General features: G+C 42.8%; 1 protein-coding gene across 5 annotated transcripts in view; it reads right to left on the bottom strand.

Annotated features, from left to right (window-relative positions):
- Nucleotides 1–25784, bottom strand: part of ZNF536 (zinc finger protein 536) — an 841915-nt gene that overhangs the window by 462300 nt on the left and 353831 nt on the right. For all 5 annotated transcript variants that reach the window (XM_075326157.1, XM_075326158.1, XM_075326156.1 and 2 more), the window contains exon 5: nucleotides 9775–11940. In XM_075326157.1, coding sequence (XP_075182272.1) covers nucleotides 9775–11938 — 2164 coding nt within the window. In that variant the 5' untranslated portion in view covers nucleotides 11939–11940. The remainder of the gene's footprint in view (nucleotides 1–9774; nucleotides 11941–25784) is intronic.

Raw genomic sequence — 25784 nt, 5'->3', positions numbered from 1 at the left:
GCACTGAGACAAAGTGTGAAACGGCCGTCGTCTGACGTGTCGGGTGGTCCGCTCCCTCCTCGCAAGCCCTATGTATGTAATCTCCACATATAAATAAAGAATTTTCCTGCACAGCAAGAACTGGTGAGTGCCGTTTTCTCCATAAATTTATTTGGATATGTCTCCTCTAAAATGAGCACCCCAGAGCAGCATGGATATTTGCCTATTTACTATGGACACATTGGACACTGATCGCACGGCATGAGCAGTAAAAAGGTGTTTGGAGCAGTGCCCCAGATTCTCCTCTACCTCTTGAAACCCTTAGAAGCTCCTCTTTAAGTTGTTGTAAGGGGGCATCCGTAAGACACAGGCCATAGAATACTACAGAATACGAAGAGGCCTAAGGTTTTCCCGAAAATAAGACAGGGTCTTACATTATTTTTGACGCCATCAGATGCGCTAGGGCTTGTTTTTAGGGGCGGTCTTATATTTTGTATTGGCATAAGTGATTGGGTCACCAGTAAATGTAAAATAAATATTCACCCCTTCCCCCGCCCTCCTTTCTGCGCCTCCATCAGTGATTGAAATATCTTTTAATGGAGATGAATATTCACCCCTTCTCCCACCCACCACTCTATGCCACCATCAGTGATAGGAACATTTGTTAATGGAAATTAATATTCACCCCTTCCCTCGCTCACCACTCTGCGCCGACATTAGTGATTGGGAGGTGTGTTAATAGAAAATGAATATTCACCCCTTCCCCCGCTCACCACTCCGCGCCGACATTAGTAATTGGGAGGTGTGTTAATAGAAAATGAATATTCACCCCTTCCCCCGCCCTCCTCTTTGCACCTCCATCAGTGATTGGAACATCTGTTAATGGAAATGAATATTCACCCCTTCCCTCGCTCACCACTCCGCGCCGGCATTAGTGATTGGAAGGTGTGTAAAGGAGATGAATATTCACCCCTTTCCTCCGCCCATAATTCCCACCCACTCCTCTCTCCACAGCATCAGTGATTCAGTCAGACTGGCGTATTACTGCTCGAGGATCATAGCACAATGCTTGGACTGCGCAGCAACTCTTCTGACCCGAGCTTGTCAGCGTATATTTATATTCAGCTTTCATGCTGAGGTGAGGAGAGCCACCGGCCAGTCTAAGCATTGTGCTGCAATCCTAGAGCAGTAATATGGCAGACTGACTGAATCACAGAAGGGGAGAAAGAAGGGGTGAATATTCATTTTTCACACGATCACGGACGCCGATACAAAATATAAGACATCCCCTGAAAATAAGACTTAACGCATCTTTTGGAGTCAACAATAATATAAGGCCCTGCCTTATTTTTTCGGAAATGCAATATATATAGCCGGCATGTGACTATAAACTTCCAGGGCTTGGGGTGACACAACAGGCAATGTACACCAATAAAAACAGTTTCTGTGGTGTCTATTGCAAACTTTAATGCTCTTACAGTAAAGAATCTGATTCAGCTTTTGGAACTATTCATCCTTAAATGTTTAATTTAAGGAAATAATTAAAGGGTTCATATGGAGTTGTCTGCATCAAGCACAATTAGTCAACCACCGATCAGCAACATATTTGTCAGTCAGTGGCTGTTCCGTAGCCTGCTTACACCGGCTGGGTGGTCAATAGACAGTGTAGACTGGATAATTGTTATGGAACCATCGTTCGAGGTGTTCTAAAAGGATTCTTGCCATCTTCATAAATGTGTATTGTCGGATAGTGCGTGTAAACACAAGCAAATTTTGCAGTTTACTGCTTATTACAGTTTTTATCCATTCTTGAGATATTAACACTTTTGTCCTGTTTACAGCTCGTTGCCTTGGTGACCGACCATCACTTCTAGACAGCAGAACATGCGCAGAGCTTACATGCTCTTTTCTATTAAGCTTGTAAGTGTCATGGTTCTTACCTGCGTTGCTCTGCTCTTCTGCAGAACCGATGCTCTTTTTTGTTTTGTGCTGGTGGGCGGGTGGTTTCTGGTCTCAGGGCCTGAGTCGGTATGGTATGAGCCTGTTTCCAGAATCCTCGTTTCGGGTAATTGCTCTCCCTCACTAGGGGGCAATCTCGCCCGGAGCACCATCAGTTGTAGTCTCAGCTCTGCGGTGAGTGCTCTGGTTTCTGTTAGTGCTTGTTCCTATCTTGTCTCTCTACCCCAGACCCCAGTACCCTTTTCCTCCCGTTCTCCATGACTCTGATGTTATCCCCTGGCTCCAAGCCAGGCGAGCTCTCTGACCTCGGCTCTGCTCACTCCCCGATTACCTGATGTGATTTCCTGGCTTCTGACCCCAGGCTAGTTCTCTGACCTTGGTTCTGTTCACTCCCTTATTCCCTGACGTGATTTCCTAGCTCCTGACCCCGGCTAGTTCTCTGACCTTGGTTCTGTTCACTCCCTTATTCCCTGATGTGATTTCCTAGCTCCTGACCCCGGCTAGTTCTCTGACTTTGGCTCTGCTCACTCCCTGATTACCTGATGTGATTTCCTGGCTTCTGACCCCAGGCTAGTTCTCTGACCTTGGTTCTGTTCACTCCCTTATTCCCTGACGTGATTTCCTAGCTCCTGACCCCGGCTAGTTCTCTGACCTTGGTTCTGTTCACTCCCTTATTCCCTGATGTGATTTCCTAGCTCCTGACCCCGGCTAGTTCTCTGACTTTGGCTCTGCTCACTCCCTGATTACCTGACGTTATTTTCTAGCTCCTGACCCCGGATAGTTCTCGGACTTTGGCTCTGCATACTCCCTGATTACCTGACGTGATTTCCTAGCTCCTGACCCCGGATAGTTCTCGGACTTTGGCTCTGCATACTCCCTGATTACTGACATGATTTCCTGGCTTCTGACCTCCGGCTTGTTTGACTACCTCTTCCACTAGTGGTGTCTGGTGAAATCTAGTGGTTAATCGTCACAGTAAGTGCTGTTTTAAAGCTGTCCAGGATCACCTGTTAACTCCTAATCTCGACCAGCCTTAGGGGAGTGATTACAGATTAGATATCAGTGGTGGTCGATCTCTTAGGCAACGAGCTATAAAGAAAAGTGTTAATAACTCAAGAACGGCTGCACATTTTAATAAGGGGTAAATTGCAAAAGTGCTTGTTTTTATGATCTCTATCTGACAATATTGATGTATGAAGTTTTGAGTAATCCTTGAATACATTAAATATTATATTCTTATTCCGCCCCTAGTCAGAAGAAGATTGTGTCAGCTTGATAGGCCCTAGATTGGCATTTACGTATCTACTTAGATCCTGGCTCAAACAGAATCTGGTCAAAACATTTGAAGGGACTGTCATCTTCAGGATGTGACTGTTCGGGTTCCCAGACTGTTCTGGTTCCTCCCCCTCCATCGTCTGGGGCCTTCAGTCTTGTAATGCCGCTTTACAAGGAATTACATCAGGTAACAAAAGGCTCTTATAATGAGACTTACTCTGGAGATCACTTGTAGAGCCGGGAAAAGTGAAGGGTTTATGATGAACTTATTCTGCCGCTATCATGTTAAGAGCACTAGTTAAGGAAAAGGAATTTCATTGCTTAGGTTTTCTTAAAAAACATAGTTTCTCAGGCCCTTGTGACCCGGCTTTCTGAAGAAACACAAAGTAAAAGAAGTGATACCGACGGGCGGCTTCTTAAGACGTCCTTTAGAAGTCGAGATGAATTTTTGTTTGGGGCTTCGCTAATTCCCGCTATTTCATTTCGCTGGATATGTTTTATTGTCGCCTTTAATTAATGCTGTAGATTACACACTTAAAAAGGCGCAGTTCCAGCATAAAAAAAATGCCGTTTCGGAAAATTAGTCGTTAAAAGTCAAATTTATACCCAAAGAGCCAACGAGGAGAATCATCAATATTTACTAGGAAAATGAACTTGGAGACAAAGTGGGGAGTACGGCGGTGTCCGACGAAATTAACAAGCTCCCAGTACTGCACTTACACAGAAAAGATTACGAGCGAGGAACTTTTGACGAGACTCCAGGAAGGTGCAAGTTTGTAAGAACTTTCTGAACTTTGTCCTACTGAGAGTAATAATGGCCGAGACTAAGTAGTGAGACTTTCCTGACTCTAGTGCATAACATCGGCTACTCTCCGCACTAGAGCTATACGCACCTTGAGACCATAGTGCAAAACATCGGCTACTCTCTGCACTAGAGCGTTACGCTCCTGGAGACCATAGTGCAAAACATCGGCTACTCTCCGCACTAGAGCGTTACGCTCCTGGAGACCATAGTGCAAAACATCGGCTACTCTCCGCACTAGAGCGTTACGCTCCTGGAGACCATAGTGCATAACATTGGCTACTCTCCGCACTAGAGCTATACGCTCCTTGAGACCATAGTGCAAAACATCGGCTACTCTCCGCACTAGAGCGTTACGCTCCTGAAGACCATAGTGCAAAACATCGGCTACTCTCTGCACTAGAGTGTGAGGCTCTTGAGACCAAAGGGTTTTCTATCGTTGACGTGCATCACGTGGCCACACTTTATAAAGCTCCTTCTGTGGAAGTTTGGGCAGGGGCGTATATATCACTGGTGCAACCTGAGACTTTCCGGACTCTAGTGAAAAACATTGGCTACTCTCCACACTAGCGCTATACACTCCTTGAGACCATAGTGCAAAACATCGGCTACTCTCCACACTAGAGCTATACCCTCCTGAAGACCATAGTGCAAAACATCGGCTACTCTCCACACTAGAGCTATACCCTCCTGAAGACCATAGTGCAAAACATCGGCTACTCTCTGTACTAGAGTGTCACGCTCCTGAGACCAAAGGGTTTTCTATCGTTGACGTGCGTCATGTGCCCACACTTTATAAAGCTCCTTCTGTGGAAGTTTGGGCAGGGGCGGACATATCACTGGTGCAACCTGAGACTTTCCGGACTCTAGTGCAAAACATTGGCTATTCTCCACACTAGAGGTATACGTTCCTGAAGACCATAGTGCAAAACATCGGCTACTCTCTGTACTAGAGCGTCACGCTCCTGGAGACCATAGTGCATAACATCGGCTAGTCTCCGAACTAGAGCGTGACGCTCCTGAGACCAAAGGGTTTTCTTTCGTTGACGTGCGTCACGTGCCCACACTTTATAAAGCTCCTTCTGTGGAAGTTTGGGCAGGGGCGGACATATCACTGGTGCAACCTGAGATTTTCCGGACTCTAGTGCAAAACAATGGCTACTTTCCACACTAGAGCTATATGCTCCTGAAGACCATAGTGCAAAACATTGGCTACTCTCTGTTATAGAGCGTCACGCTCCTGGAGACCATAGTGCATAACATCGGCTACTCTCCGCACTAGAGTGTGACGCTCCCGAGACCAAAGGGTTTTCTATCGTTGACGTGCGTCACGTGCCCACACTTTATAAAGCTCCTTCTGCGGAAGTTTGGGCAGGTGCGGACATATCATTGGTGCAACCTGTGTAGCCGCACAGGAGCTCAAGAGGTCAGGGGACCCATTTCCACCTCCAAAACAAGTGGAATTCTGTATTATGAGTTATTGGACTGCGAAGGGCCCTTATATTGTTCTTGCACGGGTGCCCTCTTTTCTGGGTGTCCACCAGTGAGTTTGGGCAAATCTCTGTAACCATGAGCCTAAATTACATCGAAGATCAAGGTGAACCAGGCAAAGATGGAAATCCCAAGAATCCACTAAGGCTACATAGTACTATGTAGCAGGGTATGAAGGTTTCATTCGGAAACTGAATGGTGGAATTATATGGGAACTATATGGCAGCACTAGGTGGGTTCTTTAACGGGGTTATCCACTACTGGACAGCCCCTTTTCAAGAGCCCCACCATGCAGCATAAAGTAAAAGCACACTTACCTCCCGGACCAGTACCGTTCCTCCAATCTCCGTGCTAGGTCCCTAGTAGTCACATGTCTTTAACGTGGCTGTCGCCGATCGGCTGCAGCCTTCACTAGGAGAAGACCACACCGAAGGACACCACACAGAGTTCAAATTGGCTGCAGTCTTCACTAAGAGAAGACTACCGGAGGACACCACACAGAGTTCAGATTGGCTGCAGCCTTCAAAAGGAGAAAACCACCGGAGGACACCGCACAGAGTTCAGATCGGCTGCAGCCTTCACTAGGAGAAGACCACCGGAGGACACCACACAGAGTTCAGATTGGCTGCAGCCTTCACTAGAAGAAGACCACCGGAGGAACGGCACTGGTCCGGGAGGTAAGTCTGCAGTGCTTTCATGTTATACTATCAGACGGGGGGAGCAATTGATAAGGGATTGTCCGATACTGGATATAGGGTTGTCCACTTTAAGGATAAGCAAGGACGAGGTAGACAATTTCGGCTGCAGATATCACACTATGCACTGCAAAGGGTGAAATACTTGGTAATATATTGCATTATTATGTATACTGTATATACAGTATATGTCTTAGTACTACATGGCAGTATTATAAGGCATTTTCATAGAGTCAATATTATGTAGACTGAATATAGCATATATGGCAGTATTATATATCCGGTATATGGCATTATTTTGGTACCATATGGCAAAATTATGTAGATCGTACTTGATATTGTCTTGGCACTATAAGGTTGCATTATATCAGATAGTTATGAAATTGTCTTAGCACTATATGGCAGTATTATGTAGACCATATATGACAGTGACTTGCTGCTATATAGCTGATTTATTAAACAGTTTAAGGCCATATTATGTACAGTGAAATTATGAGAATATCTGGGACCCCGCTCTGCTGGATGGCCATCGTTCTTTCTATAAGCGGTGCCTTCCCTTTCCGCCCTTGCAAGTAGTATGTTTTCTGGTGTTTTTTGCATTGTGGCGGTGGCTTTGTGCTCCAGCCGTCTACAATGTGTGAACCTGCCCTATGACGTCAGCCGGTCCTAGAAATGTGGACACACATCTATTATTCAGGACTCCGGTATTGCAGTTGGCATGGAGGACCTGACCTGACCCCGCCATGATGCCCTCTATAGATCTGTTTGAGATTATCCATCTCTAATTTCTCTGAGGTCAGAGGTGACACGGGAAGGAGTGAAATCTCCAGATGATGAGGGTCTGATGGTGACACCCGATCTATAGGAGCAGCCGCCGCCGCCATTGATGGGAGGATGCTACTCTTTGTGTTGTGTTTGATCCTCCGCGGAGAAGTTCCGGATCTGTGGGTTGTCTGCTCACTTATATAAATAGCAATGTATACATTATGTAATAAAGGAGCGACATGAAAACAAGAAGACGTGTAAAGAATATCTCTGTACATATGGTGCAGAGCTGGGGGGTCACTGAAGCATATGTTCCCATGGTGGGATACATGTATGTTTATATATAGGAACAGAAAAAGCTTCATGGAAAATACACATACAATATATGACAGTATCCGCCACCGCTATATTATCAGACCGGGGTCGTACCGCGCACGCGCATCAACAGTCCTGGCTCCGACATCACCCGGCAGGACATAGGCTATGCAGTCGCTCATCTCTACAGATTCTTCTATCTGACTTATTTCTAATATATCTTACTGCAGGTCATTGATATCTAATACTATACACCGATAACATCCGGATTACAGCGGCCACGGGGGTCTATAGGGAGATAAACGGATGGAGGGTTGGATAGACAGACGGACAGACAGCTATGGATGGGTGGATAGAGGGATAGAGGGATAGTTGGATGGATAGAGAGATAGATAAAGAAATGGACGGATGGATAGATGATGGATGGATGGGTGGATAAATGGATGGGTGGGTGGATAGAGAGATAGATAGATAGAGATGGATGGATAGATAAAGAGATGGATGGATGGATGGATAGATTGATAGATGGATGGATAGATAAACGGATCTATGGATAGATGGATGAGTTGGATGGATGGGTAGATGGATGCATAGAGAGATAGATAAATGGATGGATAGATAAATAGATGGATGGATAGATGGATGGATGGAGAGAGGAATAGATGGAGGGATAGTTGGATGGATAGAGAGATAGATAAAGAAATAGATAGATGATGGATGGATAGATAAATGGATGGGTGGGTGGATAGAGAGATAGATGGATAGATAGATAGATAGATAGATAGATAGATAGAGATGGATGGATGGATAGATTGATAGATGGATGGATAAATAAATGGATCGATGGATGGATTGATGGATGGATGGATGGATGAGTTGGATGGATGGGTAGATGGATGGATAGAGAGATATATGGATGGATAGAGGGATAGATAGATAGATAGATAAATAGATGGATGGGTGGATGGATGGGTGAGTAGATGGATGGAGAGAGGAATAGATGGAGAGATAGTTGGATGGATAGAGGGATAGATAAAGAGATGGATGATAGATAGCTAGATAGAGGGATAGATAAAGAGATGGATAGATTGATAGAGGGATAGAGAAAAGGTTGACAGACTGCCCCCATCTGGTGTAACTTTTGCAGTGCACTCTATTGGGCCGGTTCCCGCTTCCCTCCGCTTCTGCCCCTTTTCCCCGGTCACACGCTGCCTTGAGATGTCTTCAGCGCTCTTATTTTCCAGACTAAATGCCTGATTGCAGAAATCAATGTTGCTAATAGTAACAGGTTATTGTGTTATATCTTGATTTCCTCTCTCGTTAGGTCTGCAGGATGATTACAGTATTAGCAAAGAGCCCTTTCCCCTTTCACAGAGGGGCAGTGATCGGGAGCAGTCGCTCCTCACAATCCATAGCATAGATCCTGTAACGCTGGACAGACTCCCGCACCGGTCGGTCGGAGACTACATATTGCACAGTAAATTACCAACCATCTGCTTGTGTTGATGATGCCTGGAGGACTCTTTAGAAGGTTCTCTGCGCTTCCTTTTACAGTGATATACATGGCAAGCTATTAACACAGCGTATACCTTACCTCAACGTCCTCAGTGTGGAGGTTATCGGAGCCTTCGGTGTTTATAAAAAGTCATGAACATGGATAGATAAGGCAAGTGTTATCTGTAGGCTTATATATGAGGATAACAGAGATGAGGACCTGGAGTCAAGATGTGGTTTCTGAAGATCAGTCTCTGTGGATGCAGGGGGCTCATGATTTCACTGCACCCCCTACATGATGGCGTACCCCTCTACAGATAATTTACAGAACATCTATGGCAATGGTGGTAGAGATGACCACCTTCTCGAGAAATCATAACTATCCCTCTACTGTGTCAAACCACGTCTTAGTAGAGGATAGCCCCATTGTACAGTCCTATAGGCAGGATCCCTAATTTCAGTCTAAGAAAATCCTTTTTTGACTATGTGAATGTTACAGTATTTGGCCTTTTATATGGTCTGAACAGCGCCTTGCCAGTCCAGTTGTTGAGTCCGATACTGCAGATGAATGAATAAATTCATAAGACCCTGGTATATTGTTCCTATCAGTATTCTATGGACGCCTAACGGAAACCTTGCGAATTGTCTCCTATCTGATGAAATTCCTGGTGCCTCTTCTAATTTGAAGACCTGGTTTATCATGCATAACCTCGCACCATGCCAAGGAATCAGAAAAGGCACAAGGGACACTGGCAAGTAGGACCTGGTTCACAAGGCATTTATCTGGAGCCATGTCCTACTGATGTGGCAGCTGGACTGGGTTCCTACAAATCGATTCTCTCATCTCTAGACATAACTTATGGACTGGTGAGGCGCTGTTTTGGGAAGAAAGTAGCCATGTCTTTCCAATAGAGTTCAACCTCTCTAAAGCGTTATAATTAGCTAATAATTTAGAGAACTTTTTCTATTATCTCATATTAGGATAAGTAGATTCTTTACCTGAAGATGAGGGTGATGAGGGGTGCGGGCTGTCTTCTTGTGCACTTCCCGTTTGGGAAAGGGCACCACCCGTTCCGCTCTCTTCAGTGATGTTAGATGATCCTGGGGTGGTAGATCGACTCATGGATTGAGATTCTTGATCACTTCCTGATCCCCGTCGGTCCTCAAGGTTGACATGAATTGCCTCTTCTTCGGCCTTTCGATCTCTTTTGTGGACTCTCGAGTGCACGACGACCTGGTGATAGGTTCGGAAGACTCTACCACAGTCAGGGCATTCGGTGGGCTTATCCTTCACGGAGCTGTGCATATTGTACTCGAGCCCCTGGTTGAGGCCATGCGACAAGAAATCTCTAGTGCTTTCTAAAAGTTCAAGTTTTGATGGCACGTCTCTCTGATTGCAAATTTTAGAGCCGTGAACTAAATCAGATTGCATTTTCTGTTTGGAGCCATCTGGTCCTACAATCACATACTCTCTCTTGTCTTTATCAAACAGAACTCCGGCGTTTGCTAATGAATCTTCATGGTTACGCTGGATCTGCTGCTCTTTAGACAGGAAGCTGTGCTCCATTGCCATTCCTCTGGCCATTAGTTGCCAGGCCTGGTAGCTGTTTACTGGATCCATCTCGGCAGCTTTGGCTGCAGCTTGCAATCGTTCTATGCAGCTGGATTTTAAGGGAGGCACCAGGTTGAGAGAGCCAAGTAACGAATGCTTATCGCTTTCAGACATGTTATGGGCCAAGCTCGCAATCGGTGACAGCAGCTTACCCAGAACATCCTTGTCTTTCAAGTCTCCCTTGTTGTACACGTGACCATGCTCACTCAAGCTTGCTTTTTCCGATGGCATGAAGCCACTCTGCAAACATGATATATATCGGGAGTAGAGATTTGCATGGGATTCTTGAGAAACACTACTCATGGAGACTGGCACCTCGGCTTCGCTAGGGGATTTGTTCTTAACAGACAATTTGTTCAGGTGAACTTTCATATGGTTCTTCAAGAACCAAGGCTCCTTGAATCGCCTTCCGCAAATCTGACAACAGTGCTCAAAAGAATCCTTATGTTTTCGCATGTGGCCTTTCAAGAACCAAGCTTGACTAAAAACCTGTCCACACACCTCGCAGCGAAACTCGTTGGCCGCCTGTTCTCCATTTCCACTGGACCCTTGACCTTGAACAGACTCCGCTGTTATGTGAGCTTTCTCAACGTGACTAATCAATTCTTCCTCTTGAGAAGCTGCAAAATCGCAAAGAGTGCACTTGTAAGGCTTGTGCAAAATTCGGATATGTCTATCAAGTTCCTCGCGTTTCTTAAACTTTCCTTTGCAAAAAGTACACCTGAATCCAGTGGTCGGTGCTATTGCTTCGTCTTGCACGACTGAAGGTTTGGGAGAAGGCGCCTTGCTGGAAACATCAGACGGGGTGTTATTCGGTTGCACAGAGATATGACAATTAGATAGTGGAGATTGCTGTAAGTGCTGCTGTTGGGGTTTCACATCAAGTCGGGGCTGGAGAAGGCTGTTCTTCAGCTGTTTGTCTCTCAGTATTGCTCTTTCCTCCAGTTCATGCAAAAGGCGGTTTTCTTCTCTCACCCTCCCCCGACCCTTGCCGAGATTACCAAGTTTGTGTGTGCGTAAATGAATCTTCAGGTTACCTTTCTGGGCCGCTCTATGGTCACAATACGGACACTTAAAGGGTTTTTCACCAGTGTGGGTACGCATGTGGAGGGATAAAATGCTATTAAAACGGAAACGTTTGCCGCAAAGCGGACAAGGGTACTTTCTATTTTTTCTTGCGTCGTCCTCAATATCACTCATTTGGGACATGATACCAAGGTTTTGTCCATTTAGAAACTGTTGAAGATCGACTCTTCCGTTAAGACCACTATCAACCTCTCGATTCAGCTGGTTGGCCAACAGAGCCATCTGACTGCTGATTGGTTGATTTGTCATTGACACATGACTCTTTTCGTCAATGGGCGAAGCTCCCGACTTGTCCTCTGATTTTTGACGGTTCTGCAGTTCCGGAAAGGCGTGACTGAGCTGGGATGTGATCTGGTGCAGCTTCTGACTCATTGAATACTGGCCATTAAGCAAAGAGTTATTGAGGTGAGTGTCAACGTCAGGCACAGCCGAAGAAACTCCAAGGCACAAACTAGCTTCCTCCATCCCTAAAATAGAAAAAAAAAAAACACAGAATGAGATTGACATTCATTGACTTGGGGACAAGATACATTCACATAATTATTTGTGAAAATAAAAATGACCAAGGATAGGTGAGAGGTGGCAAAGGTCAAAAAGTTGGAATCTATAGACGCAACTAATGGATAAACAATCAAAAGCTTCCAGTATCGACTAATTCAAAGATATAATTCAGAACAGCGTCAATGATTTTTTTTTTTTTTTGATGCAGTAAGAGGCAAAGAAAAAATTAAGTCAAGAAGTCGAACTCAATAACCTTTGTAAGATCCCATCGAAGGTTTTTAAAATGTCTTCCGGTGGCTACGGCATGGTTTCCATCAGCAAGAAATGGCTATTGATTGGTAGATATGGACAATACGAATGTGTTCCAAGTTTTAGATGGCCATTTCTATGAAACCAAGGAATATCCACAAAAATTCCAGATTGTAAATCATGGAATATGGTTGATCCTCACAGGAATGGCCATAAAACAGGCCAGAATATTCATGTCACGTCTCCACCAGAGTCCATTCCTGTGACTTCTGGTTCGGTCACCAGGCGTCGCCATATTCCTGCCGAGGGCGATGCTAGTGATAGGGGAAGAGTCGGTGCCAGTGGCTCTGGTGGGCGCGGGCTCTGCTTATCCACTATGCTGGGTTTCCCTGGGACCTGCAGTAGCACTGGCTGACTGTGGTGGTGTGTGTCTTCCAGTTGACGCTACCACCTTTCAGCCTCAGCCAACGGGAAGGCACAACACCCTTCTTATTCCTCCTCCTCTCTGCTGGTTGCAGCCAGATATAGCCTAGTTAATCCTGCTTGTGTCTGGTTCCTGCTCTGCTCTGTATATTGATGCTTGTGTTTTGACTCCTGCTTGCTCTCTGACTACTCTCCTGCCTGCTGTTTTTGTACCTCGCTGCCATCTCCAGTTTTGACCTTAGCCTTATTTCCTGACTACGCTCTTGTCTTGCCGATTTTGTCCCTTTTCTGTATCTCCTAGTTTCACCCTGCCTGACAACTACTCTTCTTGGGATTGCAGTGATCTCCGGGGCCCTGTAGTAATTCCAAATCCCTGTATAGTGGTTAAAGGGTTTTGGGGTTCTCGGGATCCTGCTTAGTGGGCAGCTTTCCTCTAGCCTGTCCGTGACAGCCATCCCAAGACTGTGGTTCCAGGTAGCACACCTTTGGCCACATCTGCCCCTGATCTTTCCCGGAAATGCCCTCGAAACATTGGGGCCCAATTTGAAGTGTGCTGGATGGGTCAATCCCGCAAAAAAGTGGACTTTTCATTAAGGGATTGATTTAGCTTGATCAATGGTGTCAAATACTATACCGACATATCTCATAATATGCCCAAATTGAAAGTATCCCATGCGATCAGACGCCATCGGATGTTTTTTGCGTTGCCAGAATGTTCTAAATTTCCTAAATGAAGCCGCGGGAGCGCCGCATCGTCCTTCAAAGCTTCGGCCACGTTCAGCACTTAATATACACACATCCAGCAGTTAATATACAATGAAATATAAAAGTTTGGCTGTTATTTGCCGAGCCCACAGACCGTCTCTGGCATACAATAAAACATGATAATGTTTTGAATAAAAATAAAAGGACAAGCTTTCCAACAATAAAAAGGATTTTGCCTTAGTCAACAAAAAGTGCAGTAATATCTCATTAAGCTGATTAGTATGCTGCTTAGGAACAGTACTAGGTGCTGTAACACATGATTATAATCGTAAAAATCCTTCAGTGTTTGCAAGTAAGCATTAACGAGGTATATTAAATTTTAAGGAGACTGACTAGCGGATCTGCAAAACCTTCAAGATTAGAATTTAACCCTCAAAATATTCATAAAAAAATCTTTATGGGAGCGACATATCAACATGGAGAAAAGCAAACTGTTATTAGACCTGTCATTACCAAACCGATACTGCGTGCAAGCGGGCTGGAAACAGGCGAGGAGTCCGCTAAGACCCAAGTACGCCGCCCAACTCCCAAGAAGAATTTTAAGACCTCACAAGTGTTTACGGATTACAGCTCTCAGCTTAAAGAGGAAAACAAAGTTCTTATTTCTTTATATATCTAAAAAAGCTGAAAAACAAATCCACAATGATTGGAATCCAGGAGAGTGGCCATTATGCCGCTGATCCCTGACGGGATGGGATAAACAAGCTCCAGTTCAAAATGGCCGTCATTCTGAGATATGTATTTTTCACTACATATACTGGTTCTGTCCAGGCTTACTGCACTTCATGAGAGCAGAAGGGTAAGGGGTACTTTGCACGTTGCGACATCGGTAACAATGTGTTACCGATGCTGCAGCGATAGTCCCCGCCCCCATCGCAGGTGCGATATCATGGTGATAGCTGCCGTAGCGAACATTATATCTACGGCAGCTTCACATGCACTCACCTGTCCTGCGACGTCGCTCTGGCCGGCGACCCGCCTCCTTCCTAAGGGGGCGGGTCGTGCGGCGTCACAGCGATGTCACACGGCAGGCGGCCAATAGCAGCAGAGGGGCGGAGATGAGCAGGACGTAAACATCCCGCCCACCTCCGTTCTTCCGCATTGCAGCCGGGACGCAGGTAAGGTGATGTTCCTCGCTCCTGTGGCTTCATACACAGCGATGTGCCGCAAGAACAAGAAACAACATCGTACCTGTCGCTGCACCGGCATTATGGAAATGTCGGACCCTGCACCGATGATACGATAACGACGCTTTTGCGCTCGTTAATCGTATCAAAAAGGATTTGCACACTACGATATTGACTGCGACGCCGGATGTGCGTCACTTTTGATTTGACCCCAATCGACATCGCACCTGCGATATCATAGTGTGCAAAGCCTGCCTAACTCCTGCATGGCTTTAGTGAAATTTGATCTCCATTTGTGCTAATTTTTGCCCTTTTCACCCAAAAATAGCCATGAATTACAAAATCTGAGATCTGGAAACAATCAACTTTTTTGTAAACAATTTAAAAATACCCTATTAGGTTGTTCTGAGAGATACCGCTCATAAAGCGGCATAATTTGGGTTCTTTTTGGCACCAGTTCAATAAACACTACGCTCCCGCGGATTGTTACTACCAAAAGATAGTGCTAATGAAACTGCATGGGCATAAAAATGCACAAGTATTAGGCTGCATTTTTACCTACATTAAAGTGCTCCCGTCGGGGCCTCCGTCCGAACCCCCTGCGCAATATGGGTTTCGGACGCATGTGCTGACGGGGCCATTGACTATAATGGCACAGACTAAATGATGAGTGAGTTTCGAAATACTCGGATTCGCGATACTCGTAACAAGTATTGTCTAATACTCACGTATTTGTTCCAAATAATGTGTGTCAATGGGGGATACTCGAAATGGAACGAGTAACCCGAATGCCGTACTATTCGCTACTCGTACGAATAGTGCGGCATTTGGGTTACTCGTTACATTGCGAGTATTCCCCATTGACTTGGATTGTACATGCTATTCGGAATGCATACTTGAGTATTAGTCAGTACTTGTTACGAATATCGCGAGTTTGAGTTTTTCGAAACTCGCTCATCATTACGTCTGCTCCCTCATAGTCAATAGCCCCGTCGGCGCATGCATCCGAAACCCGTTTTGCGGGGGGTTTGGATGAAGGCCCGATGGAATCCAACTCCTCTCCCCGCGACTCCGAGTTTTTCGAAACTCGCTCATCATTAAGCAGACGGAGTCAGCATGTGCAGGCGCACACCCAGACATAGTCTGCACACGCTAACTCCGTCTGCTCCATTACATTCAATGAGCCCCATCGACGCATGTGTCTGAAACACGATTTGTGGGGGACTTCGGATGGAAGCCCCGATGGGACCATTGAACATAGGTAAAAACGCAATCTGAAGGGGCCCTTATGCTTTTATGAAAGCTATTTTAAAGTGGTTGTCTCAAAATACAACATTTTATACACACGATTGGTGATAATTGTATGATCGTTGGGGGTCTGACCAATGGGACCGAAGCAATTACTGGAATCCTTTGCGAGTGGAGTGATAGTGCTCGTCAATGACCACTACTCCATTCACATCTGTTTTATCTATGGAAGTGATAATACGCATGTGTGACCACTGTTCTAACAGACAGTGATTGTAAGGTGGTCACGTATGTGTGGTATGTACTCCATTCGCAAAGGGGACCCCTTTCTCGCAATCATTGAGGTCACCTCTACTGTAAATAGGTGATAATAGTGGTCTGTAGGTCAATCCCTCTAATTGGAGTCCTAAAACTAGAATATATTTCTCGTCAGGGCCCATGATGTCTGTATATAACACAAGCCAGCATATTGATTACTATGCAAATCTGTTATGCCAAATGCAAGAGGAAACCCATTGAGCAACACAAAACAGGGAAACCAGGGAAGCAATACAATGGAAGGCCTGGAGCTAGGGAGAAGGGACCAGGGTCGTCTCCTAACACTCATCGAAGGATGATTCCTGCAAATCATAACATCGATAGATGGGGCCTTTTCCCCCATGCGCCGTTACGTGTCTAGGCCCTAGCTGGCCCTGAACTCACCCTTCCCAGTGTGAAGGCCAGTGAAATGCTAGTCTTGGCACTGCAATAAGACAACACGAGGACGATAACACAAACAGGTGGAAAAGCCATAACAAATAGAACTCCACAGCTTCTAAAGCAGAAAACAACTCCGCTGCAACAGGAACAAACACCTAAGCTCTTCCAGAGACTGGTTCTTTCAGAGTGGACAGTATAGTATGAGCTATGGCCGACAAAGGGAGGAGTGAAGAGTGGCTATTTATTGCAGAAGTGAACAGCTATGGCTGAGATTACAACCACCTGTTAGATTACTGCAGGATAGAAAGGAACCTTAACCACTTCAGCACCGGATGGAATTAAATAACCTCCAACTAAGGGTAAACGATGAGCGGGCACTAAAGAGGATCCACGGTCAACTATACTCGTTGACCTTTTGATTCTAGACCCAACAGGCTGTGACACGTTTGTGACAACACAATGTAATACTTCATTTCACCTGTGGAGGTGCTGCAGATCCCTGGTGGTCCCAGCACTGAGACCACTGTGACTAGCTGTGATTTTCAGCTTTTAACATTATAACATAAAGAGATAATGTAGATACAGAACAATGCAGCCGGGGGTGGGGTGATTAGGATGTAAATAGTTGCTATGCCGCTGGTATGATCTATCTGTGTAATTTCGCCCCCGTAGCAGTTTAGCAGAGGTTGTAGTAAGAGTAATACGCTCCTGTTTGGAGATACAAAGCCTCTGAGTACGGAGCCTTTTCAGGGTCATTAAACGGCAGTAAACATTATTATAAAAATAAACCACGGATTTCACGCTCACATTTTAGCCCAGAGCCGGGTTTGCTGAGCAAGTACATTCTTTCCCCCCATCTCATGCAATCAGCACTGGTGACATTTGGATATATAAACATATTACATCACTGATATGGCAGCGACGGGTGTGTGCTATACAAAGGGAGGAGCGCGTCTCGGCTCAATCACTGATCATTCCTTATTATCCAGCATTATTCCGCAGAACCAGATCATAGAATAGAACGGTGAGGTATGGATAGATAACAAGGAATAAAATATAAAAGCCAAAGATAAAGGACTATAAAGTGGAAAAAGTAGTGAAGAAATATATTACTTCTCAATGTAAAGTGTTAAAAGGCAATATAAAATATATAGTAAAATATAAATATATATATATATATATATATATATATAAAATGTATAAATATATTAGTAGAGTATCAAAATAATAGCCAAACATAAACATTCATTGTAATATATGAACCATTTTATAAAGAGATAGTAAATAATTGTAAATAAAAAATAAAAGTATAAAAAATATAAAAGCAAATATATAATAAAATATAAAAGCAAAGGATAAAGGTCTATAAAGTTGAAAAAGTAGTTTAAAAATATAATACTATTACTGAATGTAAAGTGTTAACTTTTAATATAAAATATATAGTAAAATAAATTATATATATATAAATTACATATATAATATATATATATAAATTACAAATATTTGTTATATTTTTATTAAATGGTTCTACTCTTCTAATACCACCAATACTCTACTTTACTAATATATATATATATATATATATATATATATATATATATATATATAAGTAGAGTATTGGTGGTATTAGAAGAGTAGAACCATTTAATGAAAATATAATAAATATTTGTAAATTATAAATATAAAATAAACTATAAAAGCGAATATAAAATAAGATAAAATATAAAAGCAAACGAGAAAGAACTATAAAGTGGAAAAAATGGTTTAGAATATAATATTATTGCTCAATGTAAAGTGTTATATAAAATACATAGTAAAATAAATATATATACAAGCCTACAACCTACAATAGCCCTCAGCCCAGTAGACCACTGCGCAACCAGCTCTGTCCTCACCTATTGTACCATCACCCATTCCCTGTAGACTGTGAGCCCTCGCGGGCAGGGTCCTCTCTCCTCCTATACCAGTCTGTCTTGTACTGTTAATGATTGTTGTACGTATACCCTCTTTCACTTGTAAAGCGCCATGGAATAAATGGCGCTATAATAATAAATAATAATAATAATAATAAATAATAATAATAATATATAAATATATTGGTAAAGTATAAAAGTAATATACAAGGAGAAATATTAATTTTAAAATGAGAATCTTTTTATAAAAATGTAATACATTTTGTAAATTATGAAGAAAATATAAAACCAATATAGAATAAAATAAGAGCAAAAGAACTACAAAGTGGAAAACGTCGTTTAAAAATATAATAATAAACAATGTAAAGTGTTAAAAGGTAATCTAAAAATATATAGTATATATAAATAAGGTGTGTCCAAACTTTTTTGTGTACTATATATATATATATATATATATATATATATACACAGTACACAAAAGAGTTTGGGCACACCTCATTCAAATTGTTTTCTTTATTTTCATGACTCTGGAAATTGTAGATTCACATTGAAGGCATCAATACTATGAAGTAACACATGTGGAATGAAATAGTTAACAAAAAAGTGTGAAACAACTAAAAATCTGAGTTATATTCTAGGTTCTTCAGAGTAGCCGCCTTTTGCTTTGGTTACTGCTTTGCGCACTCTTGGCATTCTCTTGATGCGCTTCAGGAGGTAGTCACCGGAAATGGTCTTCACTTCACAGGTGTGCCCTGTCAGGTTTAATAAGTGGGATTTCTTGCCTTATAAATGGGGTTGGGAGCATCAGTTGTGTTGTGCAGAAGTCTGGGGGATACACAGCTGATAGTCCTGAATAGACTGTTAGAATTTGTAATATGGCAAGAAAAAAGCAGCTAAGTAAAGAAAAACGAGTGGCCATCATTACCTTAAGAAATGAAGGTCTTTCAGTCCAAAAAATTGGGAAAACTTTGAAAGTGTCCCCAAGTGCAGTGGCAAAAACCATCAAACGCTACAAAAAAACTGGCTCACATGAGGACCGCCCCAGGAAAGGAAGTCCAAGAGTCATCTCTGCTGCGGAGGATAAGTTTATCCAAGTCACTAGCCTCAGAAATCGTAGGTTAACAGCAGCTCAGATTAGAGACCAGGTCAATGCCACACAGAGTTCTAGCAGCAGACACATCTCTAGAACAACTGTTAAGAGGAGACTTTGTGCAGCAGGCCTTCATGGTAAAATAGCTGCTAGGAAACCACTGTTAAGGACAGGCAACAAGCAGAAGAGACTTGTTTGGGCTAAAGAACACAAGGAATGGACATTAGACCAGTGGAAATCTGTGCTTTGGTCTGTTGAGATCTTTGGATCCAACCACCGTGTCTTTGTGCGACGCAGAAAAGGTGAACGGATGGACTCTACATGCCTGGTTCCCACCGTGAAGCATTGGGGAGGAGGTGTGATGGTGTGGGGGGCCTTTGCTGGTGACACTGTTGGGGAGTTATTCAAAATTGAAGGCATACAGAACCAGCATGGCTACCACAGCATTTTGCAGCGGCGTGCTATTCCATCCGGTTTGCGGTTAGTTGGACCATCATTTATTTTTCAACAGAACAATGACCCCAAACACACATCCAGGCTGTGTAAGGGCTATTTGACTAAGAAGGAGAGTGATGGGTGCTACGCCAGATGACCTGGCCTCCACAGTCACCAGACCTGAACCCAAACGAGATGGTTTGGGGTGAGCTGGACCGCAGAGTGAAGGCAAAAGGGCCAACAAGTGCTAAGCATCTCTGGGAACTCCTTCAAGACTGTTGGAAAACCATTTCCGGTGACTACCTCTTGAAGCTCATCAAGAGAATGCCAAGAGTGTGCAAAGCAGTAATCAAAGCAAAAGGCGGCTACTTTGAAGAACCTAGAATATAAGACATATTTTCAGTTGTTTCACACTTTTTTGTTAAGTATTTCATTCCACATGTGATAATTCATAGTTTTGATGCCTTCAATGTGAATCTACAACTTTCAGAGCCTTGAAAATAAAGAAAACTCTTTGAATTAGAAGGTGTGTCCAAACTTTTCGTCTGTACTGTGTATATATATATATATATATATATATATATATATATATATATAGTGTGTGTGTGTGTGTATAATGTATAAATATATTAGTAGAGTATAAAAGTAATATACAAAGATAAACATTAAGTGTAAAATATGAACCATTTTATAAAAAGATGATACATATTTGTAAATTATGAATAAAATATAAAGGCAACTATAATATAAAAACAAATAAAATATAAAAGCAAATTAAACAACTGTACAGTGGAAAAAGTAGTTTAAAAATATATTGCGTATTAATACTCAATGTAAAGTGTTAAAAGGTAATATAAAAATATACTAATAATAGTAAGGTAGAAAAGTAATATACAAAAATAAATATTAATTGTAAAATATGGACCGTTTTATAAAAAGATAAATAATTATAAATTCTCAAAAGCAATATAGAAAGATACCAAATAATTGCAAAGGATAAAAATAGTATAAATGCTGATAATATTTAAATATATTTATCCGAATGTAGTAATATCTAATAATATTTTTGCAGGTTAAAAATAATACCTATGATTATCGTCTGTTCTTGTAATAACGGCTCCTCATTTTGGCTTATTACAAAAAAATAGCGAAAAGAGCAATTTTATAATAAAGTGTGTTGACCTTTGTTGGTAACAGCCATGACTGCAATGCTGGGTCAATTTTTATGCAAATATTGGCAAATTCTCACTGACTTTCATTGACTTTAGGCCCTCGTACACAAAAGACCGATGTGGGCCGAACTCGCCAATATCGGAAGGATACAGTGTGTGGGGGCCTTCCAACACGCCACCAAATCATATCATAGTTTTTAAGGTTGAAGGGAGACTCTAAGTCCATCTAGTTCAACCCGTAAATGGTGTTGTTTTGGGTCAAAAAGACTCGGCACATTCGATATCTGAAGGCCAGTCCTTTTATTCTCCGAGAGACAAGCAGCTGCCCAAGGAGTCTTGTAGACGCTTTCCTTCATAGAGCCCTCATCCGAGTATGGTGGAGTTGGGAGAGATAGCTTTCGGTTGATCACTCATCCAGCATCTATCTATTGTGTTGGGGCTTTTAATTGGGTTTGTTGAACTTCTGACAATTTTCACAGAAAGAATAACACTAAAATAAAATAAAAAATATGGAAAACCAAGACAAAAACTTGGATGACCGTATCACCGGGGTGATTTAAATCTTAAAGCAGTTGTACACTACCTTTACATTGATGGCCTAAGCTTAGGATAGGTCATCAATGTCTGATCGACCAGGGCCCGATACCCCACACCTCCACCGATCAGGAGTTCTCGGTCTAGGCGGCCAGAAATGCTCTATTCCGGAGCTGCTCCATCTTCTTCAGCCGGATACATTCGAATCAATAGAAGGCGGATGTGGAGTACCCGGCCGCGGCCGCTATCGGAAGATGAAGCAGCACCGGAACTGAGCATTTCTTGCTGCCGCCGGGACCGAGAATGATCGGCAGGGGTGCGGGGTGTCGAACCCCGGACAATCAGACATTGATGACCTACCTAAGGATAGGCCATCAAAGAAGGGTCCGGTTACTGACGATAAAAAATGAAAGTAATCAAAAATAACAGTAATAACTAAGCAGTTTGTGCAGCTAAGTAATAAAGCAGATACATTGCATAATATAAATATTTAATAAACAATGTGATAAAGAATATAAAGGATTCTGTTTTCCTTTGTCTCGGAGGTTGACCACATAGAGGACCGGCTCGAACAATTACCAGTGGGTTTTTGGTGTCACCGAAAGGGTGACAAAGAGTTAACTGTCACCTCTAATTGCCGACAGTTGACGAAATGATCAGTTACCTATAAATAAATCTAATTAAGACAAATCAAACACACAAATTATATGGTGAAGTACTTTAGCTGATCAAGCAAGTTACAAGATGAGGAGCAGAAAAAAAAATAAATCTTTCCTAAATGATTACACGTCTGGAAACAAAAAATTATTAAAGGGGCAGACTATAAAGAAAGGTAGAGCATGGGGTAAATATATTTCCAAAGGTGCTATTGAAATTAATGTCTCACTAGATTTCAGTAACAACCCATCCAATCCACACAGGCAAAGAAATCAAAGCATAGATGTCCAAAAATTATGTCTAATAATGAGAAATGACACAGGGAAAACGTATTGAACACATGAAAAAAGAGGTGCAAAAATCCATGGAAAGTCATGACACCAGCTAAAATCTGTCAGAAATTAGAAAAAAATCCTTCGTCTTAGCGAAAAATATCAGGTGGTTTAACCAATGGCCTGAAAAGGTGTTTCATTACCAAGGTGCCACACAAGAAACATCTCATGATGGGTAAAACCAGTGAGCTGTCTTAAGACCGTTACAACCTTATTGTTGTAAAACATACTGAAGGCATTGGTTACACAAGAATTTCTAATCTACTGAAGTGTCCAGTGAGGAGCGCTTGGGCCATAATCCAAAAGTGGAAAAAATATAATTTTACCATAAACCGACCACGACCAAGTGCCTGCAAGATTTCAGAGAGAGATGTGAAAAGAATTATCACAAAATTGTCCAAGAGCCACCACTTCTGAAGAGATACAGAAAGACCTGGAATCAGAAGGTACAATTGTTTCAAAGGAACCAATAAGTAATGCACTAACGATCCATGGCCTGTATGCACGCTCTTGTACGCACGCTCACCACGCAAGACTCCATTACTGAACAAAAAGCAGGTTCAAGAGCATATAAAGTTTGCTTAACAACGTTTAGACAAGTCTGCGAAATACGGAAGAATATAATCTGGTCAGATGACACCAAAAGTGAACTCTTTGGATGCCATAATACACACCTTGTTCGGAGGCCAAAAGGCAAATCCCCCATATAACACCAACAGTGAAGTTTGGAGGTGGGAATGTCATGGTGTGCTGCTGTTTTTCGGCATATGGCACTGGCAAACTTCATATAATTAAAGGACGGATGAATGGACAAATGTACCGAGACATTCCTGCTGAAAATTTGCTGCCGTCTACCAGGAGGATGAAAATGGAATGACGGTGGACATTTCAGCAAGACGATGATCTCAAACATACAGCCAAGGAAACTCTCAACTGATTTCAGAGAAAGAAAATAAATCTGCTAGAATGGCCGAGACGATCACCAGAGCTGAATCCAATAGAAAATATATGGAAGGAACTAAAGCTCAGAGCTTATAGAAGGAGCCTGGACCTGCAGGATGTGAGGAGTGTGTGCGGAAGAACGGGCCTAAATTCCACCTGAGCAATGCAGGCGACTAGTGCCTCCATACAGGAGGCATCTGGAAGCTTCATCACCAACAAAGGCTTTGTGCAAAGTATTAAATACATTTCAGCAAGCGTGTTCAATACTATTTCTCTGTCATTTCTCATTATTAAAGGATATACTGGAAGGACAAAAAGCACAATAGGGTCTTATCAAAGTATAGGTCGACAAAACGTGAAATTGGATATGCTCAGTTGGTTGAGTTGTGTGACCACAACCACTAAAGGACGTTAGAAATAGACTGCTGCAGACTCACAAGTTATGAAGGCAACAAAGGCTGGGAGAAAATGGGTTAAATCCTGCGCTGCCAGATGATCGAATAAGGAGAGGATCAGAATTCAAGTTGACGGCGGTTTTGATGTCAACACGCTTCAAAGTAGGCACAAACTACAGCAATGAGAGCGCTAATAGAGGAAGAATCGTCCACTCTCATATTGCTATTCACATGAACATGACATATCTCACATATTCCCAAATTCCATTTCGGGAACTTGGACAGATGTGAGATGTGTCATGGTCATGCGAATAGCAATATGAGAGTGGACGATTCTTCCTCTAAAAGCTCCCTCAAATTGGTACCATCTTGTAAGACCAATGAAAAAGTTTGGTGATTTTTACACCTCACAAGAGAAGGTCTGAATATCCAGATTCTAAACTTTGCTCCTGGTTGAAGCAGGTACTTGAGATGTCGAAAGGCAACTTAAACTTTCCTTACTAATGGCCCCTCTTTAACAGCCTCCGTGGCAGGGCGTTACTATAAATGATAAATATTTCAACAGTTACACAATTTTATTTGAAAAAAAGTCTGTAAATCAAACTTCTAAAAATTTCTCGAATTTGATTAGTAGTAGAGATGAGCGGACCCGTGAACGATCGGTTCGGTGGGTTAAACCAGAGTAAAGATAAAGTTCGGTTTGGGATCCGGACTTGACCTGAACCCCAATGGACATCACTAATTGGGCAGTTCGGGTGTCCGCCCACATGCAGCCAGCCATAAACAGATCACTTCCAGGGGCCAGTGCATGGGGTTTTCCCATTTTCTTTGGGTGTACACTACATCCGATCATGCTGTTGTTTGTCACGCTATGTATGGGGAAGTACCAAGCAAACAGAGAAAGGGAAGGGAAACTATGTGTTTAGGAAAGGGGAAGATGGTGACCCCTGACCAAACCTATAGCTGGTAGCTGGGGTCCCTCACCACTCTAGATAGGTTCCACACCTATACGGCAAGCCAGATACCTGACCCTAGGTATCTCTAGTGATGGGAACTAAATAAGGAATGGATGGGATGAGCTCTTTGTCAACTCCACTAAGCACTATAGACACAAGGAGGACACACAAAGGGAAAGGCATGAACTACTTATCCACAGATGACCTAGGTAGAAAGTTTTCAGTAACGACACCACGGAGGAGTAAAGGCCACCTGCTTGCAACCTAGGTTTTAATAAACTGAAAGATATCACCAGCATCAGTCTAAGGAAGGAAGGGGTATTTAAGCACCAAGGGAATACTGGTGATCAGCAGCTGGATGGAAGGTGAGCTCCTGCTGTGTGCAAAAGGGAGAGAGATGAGTCCAGCAGGAAGACTACCTACAGTGCCTACAAGTAGTATTCAACCCCCTGCAGATTTAGCAGGTTTGATAAGATGCAAATAAGTTAGAGCCTGCAAACTTCAAACAAGAGCAGGATTTATTAACAGATGCATAAATCTTACAAACCAACAAGTTATGTTGCTCAGTTAAATTTTAATAAATTTTCAACATAAAACTGTGGGTCAATTAACCCCTAGGTTTAATATTTTGTGGAATAACCCTTGTTTGCAATTACAGCTAATAATCGTCTTTTATAAGACCTGATCAGGCCGGCACAGGTCTCTGGAGTTTTCTTGGCCCACTCCTCCATGCAGATCTTCTCCAAGTTATCTAGGTTCTTTGGGTGTCTCATGTGGACTTTAATCTTGAGCTCCATCCACAAGTTTTCAATTGGGTTAAGGTCAGGAGACTGACTAGGCCACTGCAACATCTTGATTTTTTCCCTCTTGAAC

The sequence above is a fragment of the Anomaloglossus baeobatrachus genome, chromosome 10, assembly GCF_048569485.1.
Source record: "Anomaloglossus baeobatrachus isolate aAnoBae1 chromosome 10, aAnoBae1.hap1, whole genome shotgun sequence".
Taxonomy (NCBI): domain Eukaryota; kingdom Metazoa; phylum Chordata; class Amphibia; order Anura; family Aromobatidae; genus Anomaloglossus; species Anomaloglossus baeobatrachus.
The sequence above is the reverse complement of the archived record's forward strand: the minus strand, read 5'-3'. Positions and strand labels throughout refer to the sequence as shown.